The 24,217-nt window shown below is 47.1% G+C and overlaps 1 protein-coding gene across 1 annotated transcript in view; it reads left to right on the top strand.

Moving 5' to 3' along the window:
- Window positions 1-24,217, top strand: part of LOC122387310 (zwei Ig domain protein zig-8-like) — a 90,529-nt gene that overhangs the window by 14,722 nt on the left and 51,590 nt on the right. Inside the window, exon 2 of the mRNA XM_043377415.1 lies at window positions 17,224-17,384. Within this exon, the coding sequence (XP_043233350.1) occupies window positions 17,224-17,384 (161 nt within the window). The remainder of the gene's footprint in view (window positions 1-17,223; window positions 17,385-24,217) is intronic.

The following is a 24,217-nucleotide window of genomic DNA, read 5'->3' as shown; positions in this document are numbered from 1 at the left end:
CGCCGCCGACTTTGTGCTGTTTGCGCGACGACATAACTATTTATACGTATTTCGTTATTAGACAGAGTATATCCAGCATTCATCTGAACGATACAGAAGACACAAAAGCCGCATACAGCCGATTCCTCCCATGTGTTCTTTTTTCCTATTCACCCTTTCTAACAGAGCTGTCCGTTCCACCGCTCTCCGCTAGCTTCACTCCAAATAGCATAGGTAATGCTGGGGACTCGCCTGGCGCAGCCGCCTGGCTGGGTATATTGTCCCGCCAGACAGACGTGCTGGGCGGCACAGCCTGCCCACGCAGTAAGACTTTGAACAACCCTCAACGTGGTGGCATAGCTGCGGTTTCCGCGAGCTGGGAGCCACAGGTGACCTGGAATTTATACCCATCACTTCCAGGAAAAGCATTTAATGCCTTAATTATAACTTATGCTGGAATGCGAAGTAGCTGGGGCGTTCCACGACAGATCGACCAAGCCATAACACCCTACCTCTCAGATTTTGATGAAATTGCGTCTATGGGGTTATCCGTACCGTAGATTCATAATCTCTTATTTTTAGCGTTATACTACGAAGGGTTTACGAGTTATAACCAGAAGCATTTTTCAAAATGCCCAGAGTAACCCTCTTTTAAACTCGTATTATCAAAAAATATAGCCAGTAACCTACATTAATATGCATATCATTGGAATCCTCATTGACAGTAGAAAATTATCCAACCAAAATATTTTGAAAATTTTCAAAATCGCAAGATTTTTTTAAATAATGAATTTTTGATTTTCGATTTTCAAAAGGTGGCCATTTAATTTTTGACAAAAATATCATGCCAAAAGATGCCTCTGGATATGGAAATTTAATGTCCAAAAAATAAGAGACATGTTTTGCCTTTAACTTTTTATATAATTTTTTGTTTACGACAATGTTTGTAGTAAAAGGGAACATTTGGTGATGCCTTCCAGAGCCAATCATTCTCCTACCCACATATCCTCGAACTGTTTCATGAAAATTAGAAATAAAAGCCTGGCACTCACACTCACAGACCAGGCATGCGATTATTGAATGATGTTTGCTTCACCTTCGCTGTAGTTTCGAACATTGTTCAGGCAAAAAAAAAGAGCTGAACACTGATATCGGCCGCCTCGCATGTAATTCTGATATGCTTCTAAGCAGCTTGCACTGGTAAAACGTTACACTGGCGGATCCAGGGGGTAGGGCCATGCTCCCCCCAAAGCCCGTTTACCCCCCCCCCCCCCGCAAAAACCCGAGTTTTAACATTGCGCCTATGGCGGTGCATGGAAAGGAAGGGGCCATTTCGGCCATTTGCCCCCCCCCCCCAAAAAAAAAAACGTCCGGCTCGATCTGCCAATGAAACGTTAGGAATTATCAAAATTGCTAATCGGACATTGTGGCCGGACATACCTACACAACTTCCGTTCATAAGAGCCGAGGCTGTGTTAGAGTTAAATGAGGAGAAGGCTCTAGCTAGTAATCGCATGAAGTTCGCTCTGTCCTTGTAATAACGGACTTTCAGTAATTTTGATGAATAAATTTGCCACAAAAAAATTATATGAGTACCAAAATGCGGCATTTGAAGGTAATTGATTGCAATTGCCAGGGGCGTGACCAGGTCAGAGTGGGCGGGGGTGACAAAATTACAAATACTTGAAAACTCGCCGATATTGAATTCTGTTTTCTTGAAACTGGAAGCATCTCTAACGTTTTGAAATTAATGCATTTCGAGGTAGCTAGTGGCTTGGGATGCTCCATGTTTCGCTAACATTCACTTTCATAGTATTTTTATTCCCACCCGGCCGAAGGGGAGGGTTTGATGTGCAGCCCCAACGGTTTTCTCGATATTGTTTGCAGTGGTGTAAGGCTGGAGAGCTGAAAGTTGACATTCCGAATCTGTTGACACCAACAGAACAGGCTCAGGTCAGCTTACTGACATATGACGTCACAAATAAACCTCGGAATAATGCAAAAAGTTGCAGCTTTGCACTGTACTCTCAGTGTAAGGGAACCTTTTGCAGGGGATGACACAAGTAACGGCAGTAACGGCTCTTGAGATTTCACAACATCAATTCCCCTAACTTTCCTAAATTTTCACCCGAAGTCAAGCTGGTCACGTGACTTCACTAATATAAGTCAATGGGAAATATTGAAACATTTGAACTGTTATTTGGATGCCGAAAATGATCCAAGCCCATCTCAAACGCCTGTAATCGTGATTTCATACACTTTTGCGATGAGCGATTCTTAGGTTTTGCATTGAGGACCTTGCAATGCGCCGTATATGCCGTTACATTGTACGGTCGTGTGAGGTCATCGGTTTTCTTTTTGTCAATGACTGAATGGAATTTATCTAACGAGTCGAATAAGCCACCAGTGAACTCAGGGAACCCTGCTGAACTGAATCATATACTTACAATAGCCGTTTTCACGACGGTTATCTGACACACATTAACTGATATTTGATGGGATTTGGTCAAATTTGGTTCATAGTTGATTCTTAATTGTTTTTAGCTTAGGTTGCGCTAGTTGCTTATTGACCTTATTTATCAAATTATCAGTCGTTACTTTTTACTCAAGCATAAGAATAAAATTACGTTATGAAAATAGCGGTAGTAAAAGATTTGGCTAGATTCGTCAGATATCCGTCGTGAAAACGGCTGAAATGGCGTCATTTGAACAGCTTCTTGACCTCAGCGGTTTTGATGTGGCCTCGACCTGAGGAAAACATCTTAAGCTGACCTCTTCCAAACCAAGTTTTATCATTCCGGCAACCGGTAACCTCTGAGGTCAGGTCAAATGCATTGAGGCAGGGATCCAATTTTCGGTCAATAAATCCCTTAAATGGTCGCAGAACCGTCATTTCGGTATCTGGCAAAATATTTTAGGTCCCGAAACTGGTCAATTGAGATAATACCGACCTACGGCAAAAGTATCTGTCGATTCGACAGCTCATTCTCAGTACATTGATGTCCCTCCCCTCAATGTCGTCATTTTGTTTGGAATCTATTAACGAAAAACTCTCGACTCAATCAGCGTTAGTGGCGTCACAAATGACGTTGCGTCATTATGACGTCATGCAAGGCCCACCAGCAAAACTAAAGCATCGGACCTTGCAAAGAATGCGTGAATTACATACGTTCTCTCCGTAAACTATTGTTTGGCGTTTCGCAATAGTAACATTTTTAAGCATTAGATAGGCTCACTTACGTGACGTCATAGTTCAGTAAAGTGACCTTATATGAAAGTTCATTTGATGTCACAAAATAAATCAACTAGATAACTTGTAATAACTTTCCGGCTTCAGCACTCTATCGCCAATGCGTCCCCAGCAGTGGCGAGAAAACCGTCAAAGGTGATTAGCATTCGCTCCCTCGGCCACAGGGGTTAAACCTCGCTCTCTTGAAAACAATACGCCATTATGACGTTTTTGGATCTTTGGGTCCTAACTTAGCTTTCGTAGGTGTCTTAAGCATCTTTAAAAAGAATTAACAGCGTCGCAATGAGCTCTTGATCACATTTCACCGTACTCCGTTTAGACTGGTTGACAGTTATTGTTATTTTTTTCACTGTACGACGAAATACAATGTTGTATAGCGACCTTTAGGGGAAAAACATGTTTTTAATATTTTCATCATTGAAAGTCAATGCGTTGACAAGACTTTTGCTGCAAAAATAAATTGTAAAAAAAGATGGCCACGTTCTCAAAATTTGATTTTTATAAATCAATTTTATGGTAAAAAATTAAAAGAGCAAAATTTTCAAAAATAATTGATATCACCAAAATCTTTGGTTAATTCTTATTGTGATGATATGCAGTTTTATATGAATCTAATCAGTATTTAGCTAAATATTTGCGGATGAAACTTAGAGTTTTTATGGTAGCCATTAAGTTGCCTGGGGCAATATCTCCCAAAGTATTGGACGAATGAGATTGAACATGTCACAACACGAATCGCCGGACAAGATAACCCCATAGACGAAATTTCATCAAAATATGAGAGGTAGGGTGTTATTTCGCGATTTTTTTGGTCGATCTGTCGTGGAACGCCCCAGCTGTCATATCAATTATTTCCAGAGGATGCAATCGTTGGCTTTGTAAGTCCGCTACTGGTAACCGTTAGCTTTTTCTTCTCTCTCTCTCTCTCTCTCTCTCTCTCTCTCTCTCTCTCTCTCTCTCTCTCTCTCTCTCTCTCTCTCTCTCTCTCTCTCTCTCTCTCTCTCTCTCTCTCTCTCTCTCTCTCTCTCTCTCTCTCTCTCTCTCTCTCTCTCTTTCAGTCACCGAAAAGCAACCATTGAATTGCATGTATTAATAATTGAGCCATTGTATTTACTCATGATAATTGATTAATTATCTAGAAATTACGCTTCCCTTTGATACAACACTATATACATATATTTTTATGTTACTTTTCTAGATGCGATCTCTTGCTTTGGACATGCTGTCAAAGTGGAGACGATTCCGGCCGAGACCAATTATCCTCAAACAACAGTGGCCCTGGAAACAGCCGCTGAGAACATCAGCCACGCTGTGACGTCCTCAACAATCGCTGCGACATACGACATTGGGGCAGTGACCGTTCCAAATTTATGCTCTGGCCGAGCCATCTGACTGTGCTACCCCTGTCACGTTTCTGCATTACGTCGGGCTCAATATCGTCTCTGAAATGACGCGTCACGTAGCACAATGGTATCTCATATGTGTCGCAGAGTTACTGGACATTCTTTAGGCCACATGACAGTTTAATTAGCAGTGGTAGGAGCGCCGAATATGTACCAACAGAAAATGTTTAGCTTTACCAGAGCCGTTTCCATGCAGAAATCCACGTGAAAAGCTGGACTCCCAATGTTTTTCAAAACCACTTCAGCATAGTGCCAGCAGCTGGAGATAATTAGAAACATTAACTCATCTGTCATGAACACTTTTCATGGCACTTTCTTTGCTAAAATGAATGTCAGTGTCATTTATTTCTATCCTCAGCCACAGCATTGGTATCCGCCAAACTAACGTTATCAAAGCAGCGCCGGTGACATTTCTCCTCTGATGGTGACATTTTCCGCGGACAAACTTGGACAAAGTGCGGCCTACCCTGCGGTCGAGGACCTCCCCATCCAACTACACACGTGTACATTATGTAGCGCGGCTCGTCCCGCCACCTCTAACGGCCACGCGCCAATTCCGGTCACACTCTGCGTCTCGTGGTGATCGTTTCGGCGCCGTGGTGGATATCCAGCGTCCAAAGTCTAGAGTGCAATGACCAGTGTCCATTGTCCATTGTCCAGTGTCCAATTTCAATGTCCAGTGTAGAGTGTCTGATGTCCAGGACTCTAGTACATAGTGTCCAGTATCTAATGTCTAGTGTCTAATGTCCAGGATTCCAGTCTATAGTGTCCAGTGCCTAGTGTCGGTGTATGCTGTTTTGTGTCTAATGTCGAGTGTCCAGAGTGCAGTGACCAGTTTCCAATGTAAATGTCCAGTGTCATTGTCCAATTGCAATGTCCAATGTCCAGTGTATATTGTCCAGTGCTTAGTGTCGGGTGTCTGATATCGGGTTTTTAATATCAGTTGTCTTATATCCAGTGCAAGATGTCCAATATCTAGTGTCCAGCGTCCAATGTCCAATGTGTAGCTTTCAGCGTCCAGTGTCCCGCGTCCAGCGAACAGCGCACGGCCACTGGCGGTTTCTCTGCCTACCAAAGTGCCTGCGCTCGTTCCTGGCGTGTCTTCAGACGTGACTCTGTTCTGGACGCGAATTGGGCACGAACTCGGCCGCGTAGTGCCTTCATACGTCATCGGATTGGCCGGCCGAACTGGCCCGTTCGTGTCGGCCCATACAATCGGCGGGACCGGACGGGCTGGCCCCCGTAACCGTTCCACGTTTGACCCCATCGATCGACCGCCGACGAGCAATAAGGCCCAGTGTGTCTGGACGAGCTGACGCTCAGAGTGTTACAACAGCAGCCGCCCTTTTCTGAAGTTTATAATTTTCTTGTGATGAAAAACAGCAACCATGCTCTGAGCTGAACTGCCGTGAGAAAGTAAACAAAGCGACTCGTGTAATACGGTAATTTGATTTGATGTGGCACGATGTGATCATCCAAATCTAAATAAATTGCAGCTACAACTTGTTTTACTTCAAGGATCAAATTTGAGATACTTAGCTAGGAGATCCAGCTAAATATCCAGCAAAATTCATTTTGTTTATTCTGAATAAAATGCATACTAAGCTTAATAAAAAAAACTTGGTGTCATTTTACACTGCAGATAAAAAAAAAAAAAAACCAAGCACTGACATGCTAAACAAAACAATGGACGCGTGAGAGCGCTGTCGTTTCTCGTAGTTTTCCATTGAACTACTTTGAAACAAGATGAAATGTGTTTCCTTATAGGGAACTCCCATCCTTCGCAGCGGGCGACACCTCAGATATTGACTTTCCCAACTTTCACCTCTGCACACAACAAAGACATACACATTGGCGCGCATCGTGTGGCCACGGGGAATGTCTCTGAATATTTTATCGGTCCAAGGACACTCAGACACACACGAGAGCGAGGCGGTGTGAAGACATCTATCAATGTGTCACTCGTAGGGTGGCGAACAAACATCGATAATTGACAACAAGAGCTATTTCTGCATGACCTTGGCATGGACACACTGTTGGAGTCAACAGATGAATATCGCAAAAGAAATAACAGGATTTGTTTATATTGCTAACCTACTTGCACTAATTGCCACGATAAAAGACCAGCATTGTATGAGGATGTACTTAGCTCTATAGATGCCACAATTTGCATGTTGTCAAGCGGTCGTCAGTCGTGGATGACTTTGACTACACTTGTAGGTATGTACATGCTTACTTCTCATATGTGAAGTCCTTTATCCTTTACATCTTATTGGTTGCACGAAGGCTTGTAAAAATCATTGCAAGTAATGTTCCACGGACTTCGTGTGACAACCCTGTGTTTTATTATCATAACGCAAAACCTATGACTGCCATTGCCCATAAGCATGCTTCCAAGTTGTTCTTTCATTGCAGCCGCCATTGACCTCTACACATCCCTATAATTACACCTGTCGTCGCTCAATGCGCTGCTTCCATCCACTGAGATTAGCTCTGCGGACTGGCATTTTCTCCGACAGACCTCTGGCTGACCGGTGACGGGCTAAAGAGCGATACCTCCCCTGAGATCCACAGCCAATCGACGCTGCGCCGACCACTGGACGACTGACTCGCGTTTGTCCACAGCAGCCCCCAGTCTATCAGCGCCGGTGTTCCAAAGAATCAGCGTCAGCGTCGACCGTAACTTCACGGTCGACTCACCTCTCGGTCGGCCGCGATTGGTGTTAACTTCGCGCCATAACTCACAAGTTTCTCACTTAGTCCCCGCGGCCGGAGTCGTAAAGCCGTTGACTGAGCTGCCGAGACTGAGTTGCCGGCGCGGTGGTGCAGTGTCTTCGTCGTGACGCCGGCTGACGAGGCTCATGGCGGTCGGGAATATTGACCGGTCACGGCGGCGCCACGACCGGAGACAGTCGGGCGAAAACATCCGGGCCATATCGCCAGATACCGCGACAGACAGCGGTGACGGAGCCGGTGGGGGAGGATAGCATGGCCGATGGAGTTCAGAGCGAACGGCCGAACGATAGGCACCAGGGATCGTAACGACGATCACAACGATTCCTCCAAACTGCGTCAAATGGGCGTTGGTCGTAACAACGATAAGAATGAGTCCCGTTTAGGATTAAATTGCACATGAAGATAATGTTGCTAGCACTGCAACGATCGGTAACATTTCACCCTTGCCAACAAAATAACGGTTGTGAAAAGTAACAAGAGCAACACCAACAAGAACTAAACCACAAGCAAGTACAACAGCGCCTGACCAGATCCTGGAACGAACTACAGGTATTGATTAGTGTGTTTGCAGTATCATCATTCACATATACAGCCATAACTGTCCCCTAAACCATTCATGATACCATGCATATGATCAGCTGAGGGACCGCCTACCATTAATGAATTAGAATGATTGATGTAAACTGCTCTGAAATAAGGCAATAATCGGGAACAAATTCATCATAAAAACTGCGGTATTGTGATTTTTTGTTTGCTCTATGGAGAATATTGACAAAGCCACAATGCTCATGGCATGCATATCGAATTACACAAAGCAGCTCAAAGCCTTTTCAGTAGACATGCATTGTCCCCAGAGAACCATAAGCGGACAGGTCATAAATTTTCCGTGGAAAAGCCGGCGGCTTTGTTTGCAGGTAGCGGGTGATTAATCTCCAGGTGAAAATCTGTCTGCCGAAATTAGAGCCAGCAATTAATTTCACATAGCATATTCTTCTTGATCGATCAGATTGGGTTCGCGTTAGCCGGTGTAAGCCGTGCGGTTGCCGATTTACATGGGCCGGTTCTGTTACAGTTCAGAACCATCTGGGTTATTTACAGAGGCGATTCCAGCTAATGCATAAAACATGGGGGCCAGCCGGCGCGATGGATCTATTATTTGGGATCGTTAATAACGTGTCTGATTTGTATCGGGGTTCGGCTCGGTCCCCGGCCGTACCGTCGCCGGAAGTCAGCCAGCACGTGGGTGTAACGCTGGCGGTCGACGTGGTGGCGGCTGGAGCAGGTGGTATGTACAGTAGGTCTACAAAATAAGTCCCCGCCGTGAGCGGGTCACCAGTGGGCAGTAAGCGCCTGACCGCAGGCGCCACCTGCCCGCATACGGAGAGGACTTATTTTGTAGACCTAAATACTGTACTGTGGAGGGTGTTTAGTACGGCCTCTTGCCGGGGGTTCCCACTTCCCGCACTCGTCGGTGTCGTGATACTCAAAGGAGGCGAGTGTTCCAAAAGTGGTAACATTTCCAGGTAGTGAGCCTGAGGAGTGAGGATTGTAACCACTCACCAGTCCGACGCTAGTATTTATATTCTTGAATACATAGTACGGTGTGTGTGGCGTAGTAGTGAGTACGATCAATGCACTTCCACTGACCATCGACTACAAGAATTATTACAATCAGCAGTAGCTCGCCTTGGTCCCAGCTGCCACTTACAGCTAGGCCCTTGGTGTTAGAGAATCTGAGCATTCAAATACCCACTCGCTAACCAGTAAGTACTTGCCACTGTATAAATATATGCACCGACGCTGATCAGCATCCATGGCCAGTCCCTGCCTCATCACTGCCCAGTTTACACCTGCAGTTAGCAGCCCCTGCCCAGTCCATACCCGTCTCTGACCAGCCTGCACCCATCACTGGCCCGCCCCATCTCGATATAGTCTGTTCCCCATCGCCGGCCCGTCTGTCTGTCTCCGAGGGCTCGTCGAACGCCGGACGCGGCGTCGGCAGGACCTCCATCACTCTGCCCGGCTCGGTTCCGGCCGGTTCCGGCGGGTTCCGGCCGGTTCCGGCGGGTTCCAGCTGGTTCCGCGCCGCTCGTCCGCCATTGTTGCTGTCCGTGTGAAGGACATTACGGAGGGCGAGTGCCGGCGCCCTGCGCCAGACATTGTTCTCGGGGAGGCAGTTACTGGGTGGCGTTGTTCGGAACGATTCTGTAATGACGGGGTAGGTGGCTGCTGTGCTGTAATGTATTCGCTGGAGGAGGAACCAAGAGTGGCAGGAAAAAATGAAGAGTAGCTTAGCTTCTCTGAGCGGTCCCGACAGTAGTATGTTTTAACTGTTAAGCGTTCATTGTAACTCCCGATGGGTGTCTAAAAGTTGCTAGCAACAGCTGAAAGACAAACTCAATGATTGATGAGAACTACATACAGCCTCCGGCAGCGACCCCAGATGTTCATACTCTGCAGTCTGTGGGCACTCAGAAAGTCCATCTGGTTCGGTTATTAGGAGCTCGTGTTATTCACGGCCTCTGAATTTTTCAGTCAGATTCACCAGGTCGTCCATTTAAGCCACTACTTTAATGATGCAGAACTCAATCTTCGGCTATTGTTGCTCGAACTTAGCAGCGGCCGAACTGGAAAAGAGCACAGAGACGGAGCGCCGAAGTTGGAAGCAGGAGTTTTCGCCGCCAGCAAGTTTCCTCCAAGGAACTGTGTATATCTGTCTATAGGGCGATACCGATGCTACAATCCCAAATCCAGCTGGGACAAGCTTGGGGCAAGGTTTGCACGGGCTGAGGTCAGCCAATTTGCTGATTATTACAGTCAAGCCCTTGTCGAGAAATGGAGAGCATGAAATAAAACATGTCTTGTGTTCGCTTTTCATCAGCTCAGAGAGTATGCAATGATAAGTGCGCTCGCTATTAAGCTGTGAACAATGAACACCTTAGTGAATATTTGGAAGTCCTGAGTGCATGAATGCTCTTGCAGGGGATGTTAGAGAACATTGTATCTTCTTGTCATCAACAGCCTCCAATAAAGAGGAGCGTCAACAAGACACCACAATGGTCGACAGCGTCACACAAAGCGGCCAACAGAAAGTGATATCTGCCTCAGGATCAACACGGCCCCGGGGCGTAATAAAAGCGAACAGTAAACCAGAGAAAATCACCAATCCGGAACAACGCTAGAAGCGCAGATTTGCGGTCTGACTTCGAAAGCATCGGCTGTGAGCTCAGAAATGACCAGTGTCGGATCTTCTTTAGGCCGTACCAAGCCCCTTCTAGCTTTCCCCCATCTATTGTGGTGCGTTATCGACGATGCAAAGTCGCCAGCCAAACTTTGCATGCGAACTTCCACCCAATGTTAAATGTTGGGGCGACATTCTCAGAACTCATTTATGGTAGTATTTATGCACACACTTCGCAGCAGCATTCTGCATTGAAACAGCGTTCGTTGTATAACAGTGTCGCTGCATTACAAATATAGTTCTTGTCGAGTTTCGGTTTCGCCCTCCCACTTCACACGCCTGGAGCCGCCTCTGCGCGGCGGCCGTAGCAGAATCGCCTCAGGCGCCGCAGCCGCGGATGGCCTGAGGCGATTAGGTCGGTGGCTCGGCCGGAGTGGCCGGCTCGACTGATGATCCAGGTCTGCGAGGGGAGATTCAGCTCTTGGAGGGGGCGAATGGGGGGGGGGGCACCTGACCGGATCTGCGCCCCAATCCGCGCTGAGAGACTGCGGCCAGCGCTGACGGTGCCGCTCAGATAAGCCGATCGGGGCCGCCGATATTATAGGCGTAATGATCGTGACCTGACCTGGCACAAGATGGCGTGACTGGCAATGAGATGAAGTGGCTTTATGGGGCCGGCAATAAGAATGTGCATTGTGCGTGCTAGTGATGTACGGGCTTGCCGGAAGTGCTGAAGGTGAATTTAGAGACCATGAGTTTCGCTTGTATGATGTATCCTGTAAAAACTGTTGAAGTTAGTCTTTTTTGCTCCCAAATATCTTAACAACATTTCAAGTTCTATTTTCCAATGCCGTGCTTAGTGATTGAATAAGGAGAAACACTGCAATTATCTATTTCGGCGTTGTCATGGAAATAAAGAGGCTAAAGTATCTGTCGTACATTTTCACGATCACCTTAGACCTACGTATAAACCGTTATTGCAATATATAACTTCCCAACAAAAGACTGACTGCACACAAGGTCCGGCTTTAGCCGTTTTATCTTCATCATGGGCCGCAGGTTCAACATCTTGTAAAAATAAAATGAAATAGTTTTCAGCGGCAGTTCGTCAGTGACAGTCGTTTTGACAAACGGTGACATCGTCGTATCTGACATGAGGGTCTCTCAGCTGCTGATACGGATTACCGTTTTGACAGCAGTATGATCTCTGCCCGGGCGCTGAATAGCTCGGCGGCAGTTCTTTTGACGAGCCGTTTATTTGGTTTCTATTGCCGCTGCAGATGCCTCCCGCCGGTTACCGTGGCGTTACTGCGTCGCAGACGATTTCGATGAATGTAAAATATTGTCGGCGATATTGGCCGGCGTCGTTCCGACCAGTCGCGCCCCCCGATGGTCGCATGTCGTCACGACCATTCGTCATTTGTGTCGTGGCGGCAGGATGCGGTGCGATCGTGATCCCCACCCCCGCCCCGCCCCTGCGACCCGCAACGACCCCCGCCCGTAGCCAATGACCCGAGACAGCGGTGGCGCGACCAATGCGAACCCACTGACTGAACAAGGGACTCAGCGAACGCTGGCGGCTCTCTTCAGCGACTGGACAGGGATAGAGGATGTGCCTTACAGAGTGAGGCGGCTCAATCGGACACAATTTATTCTGGGAAGACCGCAAGCGACCCTGATTTACATATTTGGTGCAATGTTCTTGATGTATTGACTTACCAAGCCGGGGCACAAGATGAATCTCAATCATGCAGCATTGTCCGTTTCTTTCAAAGCACATTGAGATAAATGATCTAAGCTATTTACCTTTTTCTTTGTAGCGGGATGCGCGAACCTTCCTTTAGGCGCTCTTCCAGCACTTGGTGGTCAGGGCGATGGCACTAACGGCGGCAGCGGGGGCGGTGGCTGACTCAGCGGAGGAGGGATCGCTCACCTTTATTGTGTACTTTTCGGTTAATTCATACTAAATGGCTCACTTTGTTGATCCCGTTGGTGTCATGTTGTGTAACTTAGTTTATTTAGGGGAGAGGTGCCCTGATTTAAGCGTTACGCTTTTGCACCAATTCTACTTGTTTCGCTGTTGCATTCATTAAGTCTTTTTTTGTGGAGAGTAAATGAGTTGAGTTGGGTTGAGATCGATCAGCGGTTTCATGGCGCTCTAACCCCCTGGGGATTGAGCCGGTTTCCGCTGCCCAATAAAACCCAAACTGGGCCACAATTTCCCCGGCTAAGAGCAGTGCTGTCCAAGAGCCGCAGTAGACTCCTTACTGGCCACAAACGGCCGGCATGCTCTGCGATTGTCAGAGTAAGTGCATACATAGCCGGAAGTACCCATAGATCGCTAGGAACGTGGACAGAAATGGCAAGGTCAAGGTCGTCTGACGTCATTAATGGCAACCAATCGGAACGGGGTACGCTACAGACGGCTGTAAAACACTGTGACGTCATGAAGAGACGACAGTTGACGGGATGGGCAAGTGCAGTCCGCGCCGAATTTGAAGGAAGTAACTAGGTGGTTGTAAATCTTATCGCCCTGAACAAGGCGCATGTTTGTTGAGGTTCTCAATAAAAGAAGCTTTTAATTGCGAGTGCGTCCTGCATTTAAACTTTTCTTTGAAGTTGTTTGACATATCAACATACAGCCACTTATCCAAAATTAATGCGGTCATAAATTTCGCTCAGCAATAAATACCAGGCTCTGACGTTAACTACACGCTAAAGAATGTCCGACAGGTCCTGCTGAGCAGCGCTGACATCACGTGACCAGGGCCTGCGCCGTTGACAGATGCACTGGCAGGTCATGTGACCGCAGTTCATACCAATCGCAGCCGCCATTAGCACGTCGCCGCCGGCATTCGACGCCAGGCAAAAGTGTCACGTGATAGCACTACGGGCGCCGACATGGGATGGCCGCCCGTCACGTGGCCGATGTAGATCAAAGGAATGTGTCAGCCGCCAGCTAATGATGTAGATCGGTTCGAACGACCGCCTTCCACCGTCCACCGTCCACCTTCCACCGTCCACCTAACACCTTCCGCATTCCACCGTCCACCACCCTCAGTCCACCGACCATCGACCGGCAACCACCCGCCGCCGTCCACCGTCCACCGTCCACCGCCTACCGTCCACCGCCCGCCGTCCATCAACCACTGCTTGCCGTCCACCACCTACCACCCAACGTCCACCCAAAATTCCACCCACTACCTACGTCCACCCGAGCCGCCCTCAGCGTCCACCACCGCTGTGCAGTCTGGCTCTCCCGCCCGTCCGGCCAGCCCTCGGCCAGTAATTGGGCTGGCTCCCCATCGCAGTCAGCCGGTACGCTCCGTTCGCCATGTGGCGCTCCAATATGGAAACAATCGGCCGATACGCCCATCGACCGATTGGCCACTGCCGGTGCCGCCGCACCCGATGGAGGCATTTCCATGCAAATCACTTAATAAACGCGCTCGGCCTCCAAGACGGCTGATGACGACCAACCAGATTGGAACGGGCTGGAACGCTGATGGTTTTCAAAGCCCTCCGATGGTGCCGACGAAATGAACAAACAGATATAGGCGAGCGGTTGGGTGACGCCTGGCGCGCGAGGGTGGGGGTGATTTGTCATTTACGGTGTCTTTGTCAGATAAGTGATTGTGTTTGGTGGTAATGGATGCATAATGGATTTGTGTAATGGTGGTGGGGAAACAGCTTGATCGTGTGATAGGAATAAACCAGCGTGTGCGCAGGGTATAACCTACATTCGTTTGTAAATGTAACACGATTTTATCACATATTTTTCCCCGTGGTTGAAGGAATTATATCATGGATACGTTTTATGCCACAAAAACCTTTCAAATGAGTACCCGACAAGTAATCGGGCCGTCTAACTTTGATGTATGTAGGTATGCATCTATTTCTGGGTTACGTGTTACTCTCACCGACAAAGCCACGTAGCGAATTGCCACCAAAAATTTGTCCCTGTTTCATGAGCGGTGAGGCTCACATGATTCGGTCCACCAATGCAATTCAGCATGCTCGGGTTTGGTTCTCCTGTTTTGATATGGTGTTACTGAATGTCATTTCAGCTTCAATTGAGTTAAATGTTTGGAATACAACGAAGTCGTGTTCTGTGGCCTAACTGTGGTAAAAGTCAAGCTGAACCTCGCACCGGAACACGAAATAGAAATTCACGTTGGTATGCTTTACTGTTCAAGCATCACTGGCTGATCCATAAAATACATGAGAACACAAAAGCTGCCATCTACTTCAGGTACACAATCAACTACATTCCATTGTCAAAGGGTGTGGTGCAAGAAGCTTAGCCGGCCAAGTTCTTTCTCGCTTATCTGGATTTGTTGCAACGTAGTTTCCCACTCACTTCGTAGCTCAATATATATCTTTGCTTCCTTCGCTCCTCAAGCAGCGACGCCGAGTGCACATGAGAATGCTCTCCAGCGATAAATTTGCGGCTCAAAGTTACAGCAAAATTCATGAGACGTAAGTTTCAAAGCATAAAGGCAAACTCTTATGCAGTTTCGGTGAAGTCTGCTGTAGTTTAGTCAGTGTCTGACGTCAGAGGTGATAACTTCCCAAACACTACTATGCGCATATCCAAAGCACTGTTTTTAAATATACAGTCCTGTATTGATTGCTCGTATTTGCCATGGCTGCCTCCTGATTTGCTCACTGTTTGATAAGCAGAAATGTTTGTGATAGCATAGATAAGCATTTCAAGGAATATAACTAAGCTGAAATATATTGTGTATGTGTGTAATATATGCACTTGTTATTGACCATTTCCCATTATTTGCGATTAGCCAATGCCCTCTAAATGCGACTTCAAATATCCACCTGACTTTGCTTAACTGCATGCCTTGCTCTATAGCGTGAGTGGCGATTGATCCTTTTCAGTCACCTATGGGTAACTGTGCTGCAGTCGACGGCGGCCTAACGAACTTAAATTCGCACCACGGTAAAAAGGTGGACCCACTTTGAGCACCTTTCACAAGCACTGATGCACTGACGTTCAGTGATATATGTAGGCGTACCTTTATTGCCAACTAACTATTAGACAATGTCAACTAAGTGCTTTTTTGGCTAAGGTGCTGGTGTTCGTTTGGATTCCGTGTCAGTTATATATGTACTTCATTCATTATGTTAACTTTGATGCTATGGCTATTGGCCTGTGTCAAATATAGCACTTCAGTCTGAGGAGAATAAGCCGCGGGATATAGCATTTTGTCACCGGGCAAACATCTCTCCCACGCCTTTTAACCAGATCTAGTCGGTTCTAAGTAACTCTAGCAACAATCTCATTTCTCATCGCCTTTATTTGGGACTGACTATACTTGGCCACGCAAACAGCTAAAGGAGGCGTCCAAAAGATGAACCAGACATCAACACGATGGCTCTTGACATCATGCAAAAATTGTGCAACATACTACTTGTATGCCCACCAAACATTAGGGGAAGTTGGGGGAACGCCGAAGACTTTTTTTCTGACGCCCGTAGCACGCAAGGTAGACAACATGAGCTATTCTTGTTGGCGTCATTCGAGAGGTCAGTCTTTTGCCTTTCAAACATACCAGGCGCATTTGATGAATTCGCATACCGTTAAGCGCACAAACTAAAAATATCAAAGAAGTGACTTTTTCGGCGTTGCCCCGGACTGCGGGGAAAGCCGAAAATGGGAGAAATGATCTACGGGGAATGCCGACATTGATGTTTTGCCATTTTATCTCAAACTTTATCCAGAATTCATCAAAGCTGACACGCGTTTTAAGAGCTTGAGGACGCGGTGCACACTGGAAGTTATAATTGTGTGATATAATAAGAAAATGCCAGGTAAATCATTCCTTATAGGTAACAGGCCGTTGTGTCGGTTGAAAGTGTAATTTGTGTGACTAAAAATACGCGTTGCTATTCTACAACAGTTAAGTCCACGTAGCGTGCTTTTAACACGTGCGTAATCGCACGTTTTCGGCATTACCCCAGCCAGCCATACTTTCATTTGCAGGCCCATAACTTTTCAACGTGCTGTATAAATTTCAAATAGGCAGCACACTTATGCAAAGACATGCTAAAGATTACTTGACCGAATTGGCCAGACAAACGGTAGCATAATGAGTAAGAAATGCAGCTTCAAAGGCGCATGTAGTACAAGGGAAACGTACCTTGAAAACGCTCTTGGCGCCCTCACAGTCGAAGTATTCCGAATGACGACTCGTAACAAACATGCGATAATTGTAGTCACTTAAGCTTCAGAGCATCACTGACAGGTGGCATCCATGTCTTACGGTTTTCGAAATATCTCGAATTTCGGCTTTGCCCCAACTCCGGCATTGCCCCAACTTCCCCTATTACCGCATGTCGTTTTCCATGCCTCTAACTTCTTATTACGTTTCTAGCCAAGCTAGTGTGTAGCTTTATTATCCTTAAATCTAGTATGCATGACATTTGCCATTACAACTAAGAGTACTTTTTTTACTCCAAAACAGCTCAAATTCTTGCACCTCTCGGGTTTATGCAGTGTCATCTCACCCTACCTTCCCCTGACCTATGACCACTTCCGGCGCTCGATCTCACCTCCGGCAGCGGCCAGTGATCTATTTTCTCTCTCGGCGTGGGAGGCCACCTGTACCACGCAGGGACAGGTGCACACCCCTCCCTAACTACGTCGTATCTTGTTGCAGAGGCGCGAAGCCAGTACCAGCGGCCATGGTCGAGGGCGCGGCGAGTGCCGATGGTCGTCCAACAGCCCACCTTTGACCCCAGCACGCCAACCAACGTGACAGCAGCGGCCGGCAAAACGGCCTACCTGACCTGCAAAATACGAAACATCGGAAATAGCACGGTCAGTTGAATTGGCCGGCAGAGATGGCTAAGGGGATTGGGAGGGATGAGAAGGGATGGACAGGATTGGGAGAGATGAGAGAATGAATGGCAAGGAAAGGGGAAAATGGAAAGGGATTGGAAGGAGGGTGAAGGGTTGAGGTTAACCCGCGCCCGGCTGGGGGTCCTAGATTTCCACGCCCTGCTGGGGGGGGGGGTGTTTGAACACCCCCCCTTGTAACTCGGCTCCTGGGCCACGTAGCGATACGCGGAAGGCGGCGTTCGAAAGAGCGTCAAAAATAATGACGAAATCACTTCGGTCAATTTTTTGGTCAGGTCAAAGGTCAGGTCACCAGAGGTCATTGAAGGCAAAATTTCGCCGATTTCCAGGTCGAATATCGAAAATTTCCAAGAAGCCAACCAGTGGCGGATCCTGGGGGGGGTCCACGGGGTCATGACCCCCCCCAAAAGGTCTGAGAGGGTCATTTGACCCCCCCCCAAAAGCCGAAGACCTAAATGCGCTATAGACGCCGTCTTGCATGCTCAAAATCACATGTCAAACACTTCTGAGCTAATACCTTTGTTTTTCTGGATCGTGTTGCGTGAAAAGGCGTATTGAAGGCCAGAATCTTACTCATTTTTGTCTCAACCGTGCGAGCACCAGGGGATGATCCAGGAAAACTCCAAGGGGATGGTCATGAATTTAATTCGTGGTGCCCCTACCTATACGCAAAATTAAAAACTCAACGGATTTCGGCCACTTAATTTTGGTGATGTCCTATTTCCATTTTTTTATTTTGTTTGTTTTATTTTTAGTGCCCCTGGGCCCTGGCAGGTCAAAATCACGTCGGAGGCGAAAGAAATTCACGGGAATCCCAAAAATCACGTCAGGACATTCAGGGCACTCTGACCAGCCTGACAGCTAGGGCCCTTCTTACTTCCTGGGGCCTCCAGTGAATAACCGCTAGTGTCTGTGTCGGCCCCTCTGACTCCTCAGTAGGTAGGAGGCCCTCTGTAGAGGAGACCCTCTGTGGAAAGGAGACCGCCTGAATGCAGAAGGCCCTCTGAAGAGAGGAGACCCGCTGTAGAGAGAAGGCCCTCTGAAGAAAGGAGGCTCTCTGTAGAGAAGAGGCCCTCTGAAGAGAGGAAGCCCTTTGCAGAGATGAGGTCCTCTGGCTCTTTGAAGAGAGGAGGTCCTCTGTAAAGGAGGCCCTCTGAAAGGGAGAGACCCTCAGTAGAGAGGAAGCCCTCTGTAGAGAGGAAGCCTTCTGTAGTTAAGAGGCCCTGTGAAAAGAGGAGGCCCGCAGTAGAGATCGGTGGTCCTCTGTAGAGAGGAGACCCCCTCTGTGTTTTGACAAATGTTTTTGCAAATTTTTCGCGGCGCTTCGCGCCGCCGATTCATGTACATACGTACAGGTCAATATGAAATCGTGACTGTAATTACATAAACCAACCGTGTCAAATTGAATCAGAATTCATATGTGTACTGTGAAGAAACTCCGGCTTGTACTGCCATGCTAAAAGGGTGGTAAAATTTGTGTTTTGGAGCGGAGCTGTGTTTTGACACATTCTTTTGCAAATGTTCTCGGCGCTTCGCGCCGCCGATTTATACACCAATCAATAAGAGAGATCGTGACTGTAATAACACCAACCGTGTCAAATTGAATCGGAATTCATATGTGCACTGTGAAGGAACTCCGGCTTGTACTAGCATGCTAAAAGGGTTGTAATATTTGTGTTTTAGAGCTGTGTTTTGACAACTTTTTTCAAATTTTTGCGGCGCTTCGCGCCGCCGATTCATACACAGGTCAATAAGAGAGATCGTGACTGTATGCTACTAATGCATTGGGCATTAGACTAATGCATAAGTGAGGTAACTATATCTACTACTTCTGGGTTTTTAAGTCGGTCGATCCGCCCCCCCCCCCCCCCCCCCAGTAAAAAAATCCGTGGCGACGCTCCTCTATAGGTGGGTTTCACTAACTAAAACTACTGAGCCGAGTGACTTACGATAAAACTTCAACTCAGAAACGACGAAGATCAAATGTCATTGGATCTCGACATACTCGCTCCCTACCCCCCCCCCCCCGGTCGTCAGAATTCATTCATCAGACCTGGCATGTCGGCCGACTGGTGACCCCCCCCAAAACGTTCCCCTAGATCCGCCCTTGAAGCCAACGCATAACTCGGGAACCAATAGAGCTACAGCGCCGCGGAAAAGCGCATTCGATAGCCCTATTAACGCCCTTTCTGAGTAATTCTCTCAGATTTGACGTAACGTCAACGGTTTTGCCTGCAGGGGGCAAAAACTGCAAAAATAGCCGATTTTTTCGGAAACAGTTTTTCGGCAATAACTTTTGACCCAAGCCTTGTACGAGCTTACTTTTACCGGCATCGTGTTCCTCTCGTCAAGACGCATCGAATGAACTATAACTTGACCTTGAAAGGTCAACTTGAAAATTTGACCTCAGGTCAAGGTCATGACCTGACCGGAAAGGGTCATGTTGCATATCAGTCGATCCGTATCGTCGAGCTGAACACATCTAAGGCGTTTTCATCGCTCTAGCATGCCTCTATCAAAAGTTATTTGCGAAAAACTGTTAGATACAATTCGTGACCTAAGATGACCTCAGGGCATAAACAAGGGTCACGGACACCATTTTCATGTTCAGTGTGTCTAAACCACTTGTAATTCAGTGTTTGGGAGTGTTTATAATGTCTTTCGTCCAAAAGAGGCGCATTTCAATTTTCTCCCATTGACTTATAATGGGGAGGTCGCAAAATTGACCTGACCTTAGGTCACCGTTATCAAAATTCCGAGATATGCATTTTATAGATACTGCTACTCTTATCAATCGCTGAAAGTTTCAAAGCGATCGGTCACTCGGTGTAGCTATGACAGACATTGAAACTTTTTATGAGGTGAGGTCACTTGTGAAGTGACCTGGTGACCTGACCTTGAATGACCTTGGTCTGAAATTTTCACAACATGTGTAGAATTGATGTATGATAAGGTATACCAAAAACGGCGGCGCTCCGCGCCGCCGTTTTTGAGATATTCGCGAAAAACCACAAGGGGGGGTGTTCAAACACCCCCCCCAGCAGGGCGCGGGTTAATGGGTATTGATAGGAAGTACGAATATACTCGTACATATATATATATGCATATGAAGGTGGAAATGAGCTGAGAAAAGACTGTAATTAAGTCAACCAGGATGGATGTGGAAAGGAGTTCAATATAATTCAAATAATCTTACGTTTTGTAAGGTAATCTAATTCGTGCTGGCTACTAGGCGTAGTCCTTTTTGAATGTTCCAAGGCAGCAGCGTTATCAGCTGCTAAGCAGCGAACCCCTTCCACCCGATCCGACGAGCTGTAGCGCTTTGCGTGCCGCCGTAATCTTAGCCCGGTAATGGTGGCAGCTTGTCCAGAGGATTATGTTGAACTCAGGCTAATTCCTGCTTTATTATCCCGACCCCATAGTGACAGCGTAATTTGACACAAATTTAGCTCATTCAAAGTCGTGTCTAACAACATTAGGAAAGTACCCAAGTTCAAAATGTTCCCATCGAGACGGACGTGCGTGACACTATAGTCACCAACCTTGAGGAAGGCTTTGATCGTATATTTTTGCACGAAAAGTACGACCTGTTAATCTCTCCAATTACCCAATTCTTTTTTTGCGCCGTTAACGGCGAAGTTTTATGATGCTTCCATATAACTTCAAAATATTCGAATAAGTCTGAAATTATAAGCCAAGGATGTCGTAAGCATCAAAATATCAACGCTTCCTGATATATTGCATTACATGTCCGAACATTACGTACGTACAATATTTTTTATACAATCTACATATCGACGATCAATTTTCAATAAAAATACACCATTCTAACGAATAGTGTTTGTCTATTTCACGTAGCCTTGGTTACCCATACAGGTCCCAACAACTTCATCCACCTTCGCTAAAAAAGGACACAGACCTTCCGCTGCGTTTCATTTTACACCGGAGCTTATTGGTTTTCTCCGACCATTCTCCAGTATAATGAGTTCAGCCGAGACAGAATGTATTCCTGCCCGCCGATCTCAGACGGGGGCTCGAGTGTCATGGTCGTGTGGTGGTGGCGTGAGTACCACACGGCCCCTGCGGTCGGTGTCGGTTCCGTTCGGTAATTGGGTGCGTGTAGGATCGTCGACATCGACGTATCGAGACGTCGACATCGACGAACCTGCGTTATGACCTGACGTGTCGGTGCGTCGGTCCCATGACTGGAAGGTGGTCGGTCAACGGTCTCATGGACGACCTTTACATCTTTCCAGGGTAGAAGTTGGACGATGTCAGTTGGGCGATCATGATTGGACGGTATGATAAATCTGCCATACGCCAAATCCATTGCAGGTTGTTTGTTGTAACGGTCACATTGATCTCTTTGTTTCTGAATTATCTCACTTTAATTACCTCGGGCCATGTAGCCCTGCCATGTCTGCAGCAGTTAGCCAAACGCTTAATCATAATACAAGCTTTAAGTTTGCCTGGGACGGTTATTTAACGAGGCCAATTAGTTGATTCTGTGCAATGACGGGGTTCGTTTCGGTGAACTATGACCGCTATTGGCCTGGATGGTCTCGGTCGGGTGTCGGCGCCTCTCAGCTGAGCCGTGACCTTTGACCAGAGGTCAGAGCTCAGGGGTAGAGCGGCAGCTGCCGAGCTGATGTCGGTTTGATAGCGCTGCGCCAGTGTCGGCTGTGATTAGTGGATACCGGGCTCGTGTTTAGCCGCACGGAGACTCCGAGTTTCCAACAGAGTTGGACAATACTCGAAACCAAATCAGAGCATGCCCAGCTGCCAGAGGTTTGTTCAATTCAGCATTCGTCTGGGGTTATACAACACCGAAACTCGAATGAAAGCTTGTACCCTCAGCGCAGTTTTTTCTTCTTCTGGGTATGACACTGCAATTTCCCAAGCAACAATGAGCAATGCCAACCAAAGATGATCAATGGGACAAAAAGACTGGCTTCAGTCAATAACCTTCTGATTGGGGACTCGCAATTCACGGCTAAAAATGGATTCACCATTATCGCCAAGGGATTTACGATTCCGATAACAGATTAACAAGTCTCAACGGGAATTTCCCAATCCTCTGATCAAATACATGTGGATCCCAACTGAGTTTTTACCGGACTACAAATATAGAGCCGAGCTGTTACATCAAAGCTTTACTTTTTCAAAATATAACTTTCTGTAATTTTATATCATTTAACCCTCGCCCGTATTGGTGTTTTTCCAGCCGCGAACGTATAAGGGGGGGGGGGGTCCGTTGGACCCCCCCTTGCCATTTCGCCCCTGATCGAGCTAGAGCTTCGCGGTAAAAACGAGCGTGTTGCCCGTGACGAGAGGAAGCCGATGATACCTAATTTTAAGGTCCTAGGTCATTGGTTGACCTTGCAGGTCAGGTCAATGACCCAAAAGTCGGGAAAATCGGGACCTGTTAGAAGGTCGTAAAGTGTGGCTGTTATGGGGTTTTTCGGGGCGCTGATCACGAATATCATGTTAGTTTTGATCACAGATAATGTCTTTATGCATTTAGTCCAGGTCGGGTCAGGTCAGGTCAGGTCAACCAGTAGGGGTCCTGCCGGGTATTCCTAGTAGGTGTCAACCACCTCTGACAGCTTCGTAACATGTTACGAAGGCACCAAAACTACTTCGTAAATGTTCATATGGTTGCTAAATTCGAATTCAGCTCCAAAAACTGGCCTAGAAACATGTAAAACTTGAAAAAGTGAACCGAGGTCACCAAAGGTCAATGACCTGACCTGACCTTCAGGTGACCTTAACACCCACCCTAATGCATGGGGGCAACATCATATCACATGTTTGAACGCTTGAAACCACGAAAAGACAGCAAACGCGCGGCTAATGCGAGCCGACATACGCCGAATCGCGATTCTGGCCAAACATGGTCTCGAAAAGTAGGTCACAGGTCAAAGGTCATTGGGGTCAGGGTCATGAAATTTTCAGGGTAGGTGTAAAATTGAATAACGCGAGGGTACTGAAAGTTTCGTCGCGATCGGCCGCTTTTTACGCGAGTTATTCGCGAAAAACCATGGGGGGGGGTCCGTTCGACCCCCCCCCCCCCTATACGGGCGAGGGTAAACGAAGAAACAGCTCATAAACCAAGTTCAAAGACGTTCAAATACACCCTGATTTTAATCAATTTTAACAATACGGTTTTGAGAACGACTGCGGCGTAAATATTTCATAATAATGACCGCGATGTTTTGCTCAAAGATGCAAGTTGAATTATTGACTGATAACATGACATGTGATTTATGCTCGACTTCCCTTTTGCGCAGTGAGAGGTCTACATTGCTATCAGTTGCGTCAGTGCCCGGCGGCAGTGGCTGTACAGACTCAACGACCGTACGTCCCTAGCTTTTGTGGCTCTCTTAATCGCGGCCGACCATCAGACGAATGACGGATGAGGCCACCGCTGAATTTATAGCGTCCAGGGCCCTGCGGGACATTTGGTGGAATTGTCATCGGCGGGCGGCTGGGAAACGTCTGCGCTCTGTGGATGTCTTCTCTCCGGATATCTCGCCCGAGAAGTTTTGGTTAGCTCCGTGCCGGTGGCCGCCGTCCAGCTTTCATATCTATTTCAACAATGCTTCTCCCGGCCGCATTAGCACAAGCCCTGGATTTTCTTGGTGTCGACAGTGGAGTCGTTCTCACGATGTCACACAACGACGAAATATGAATACTTATCGTGTGATAACTCGAAGGCACAGTCGGATAGCACACACTATAAATTCAACAGTATCATTTATGTTCCTCATAAAAATGAGAAAACCATTCAGAGC

This window comes from Amphibalanus amphitrite, unplaced genomic scaffold (genome assembly GCF_019059575.1).
Source record: "Amphibalanus amphitrite isolate SeventyFive unplaced genomic scaffold, NRLGWU_Aamphi_draft 000281F_arrow, whole genome shotgun sequence".
Lineage (NCBI taxonomy): Eukaryota > Metazoa > Arthropoda > Thecostraca > Balanomorpha > Balanidae > Amphibalanus > Amphibalanus amphitrite.
Note: the sequence above shows the minus strand (reverse complement) of the source record. Positions and strands in the feature narration are given on the sequence as shown.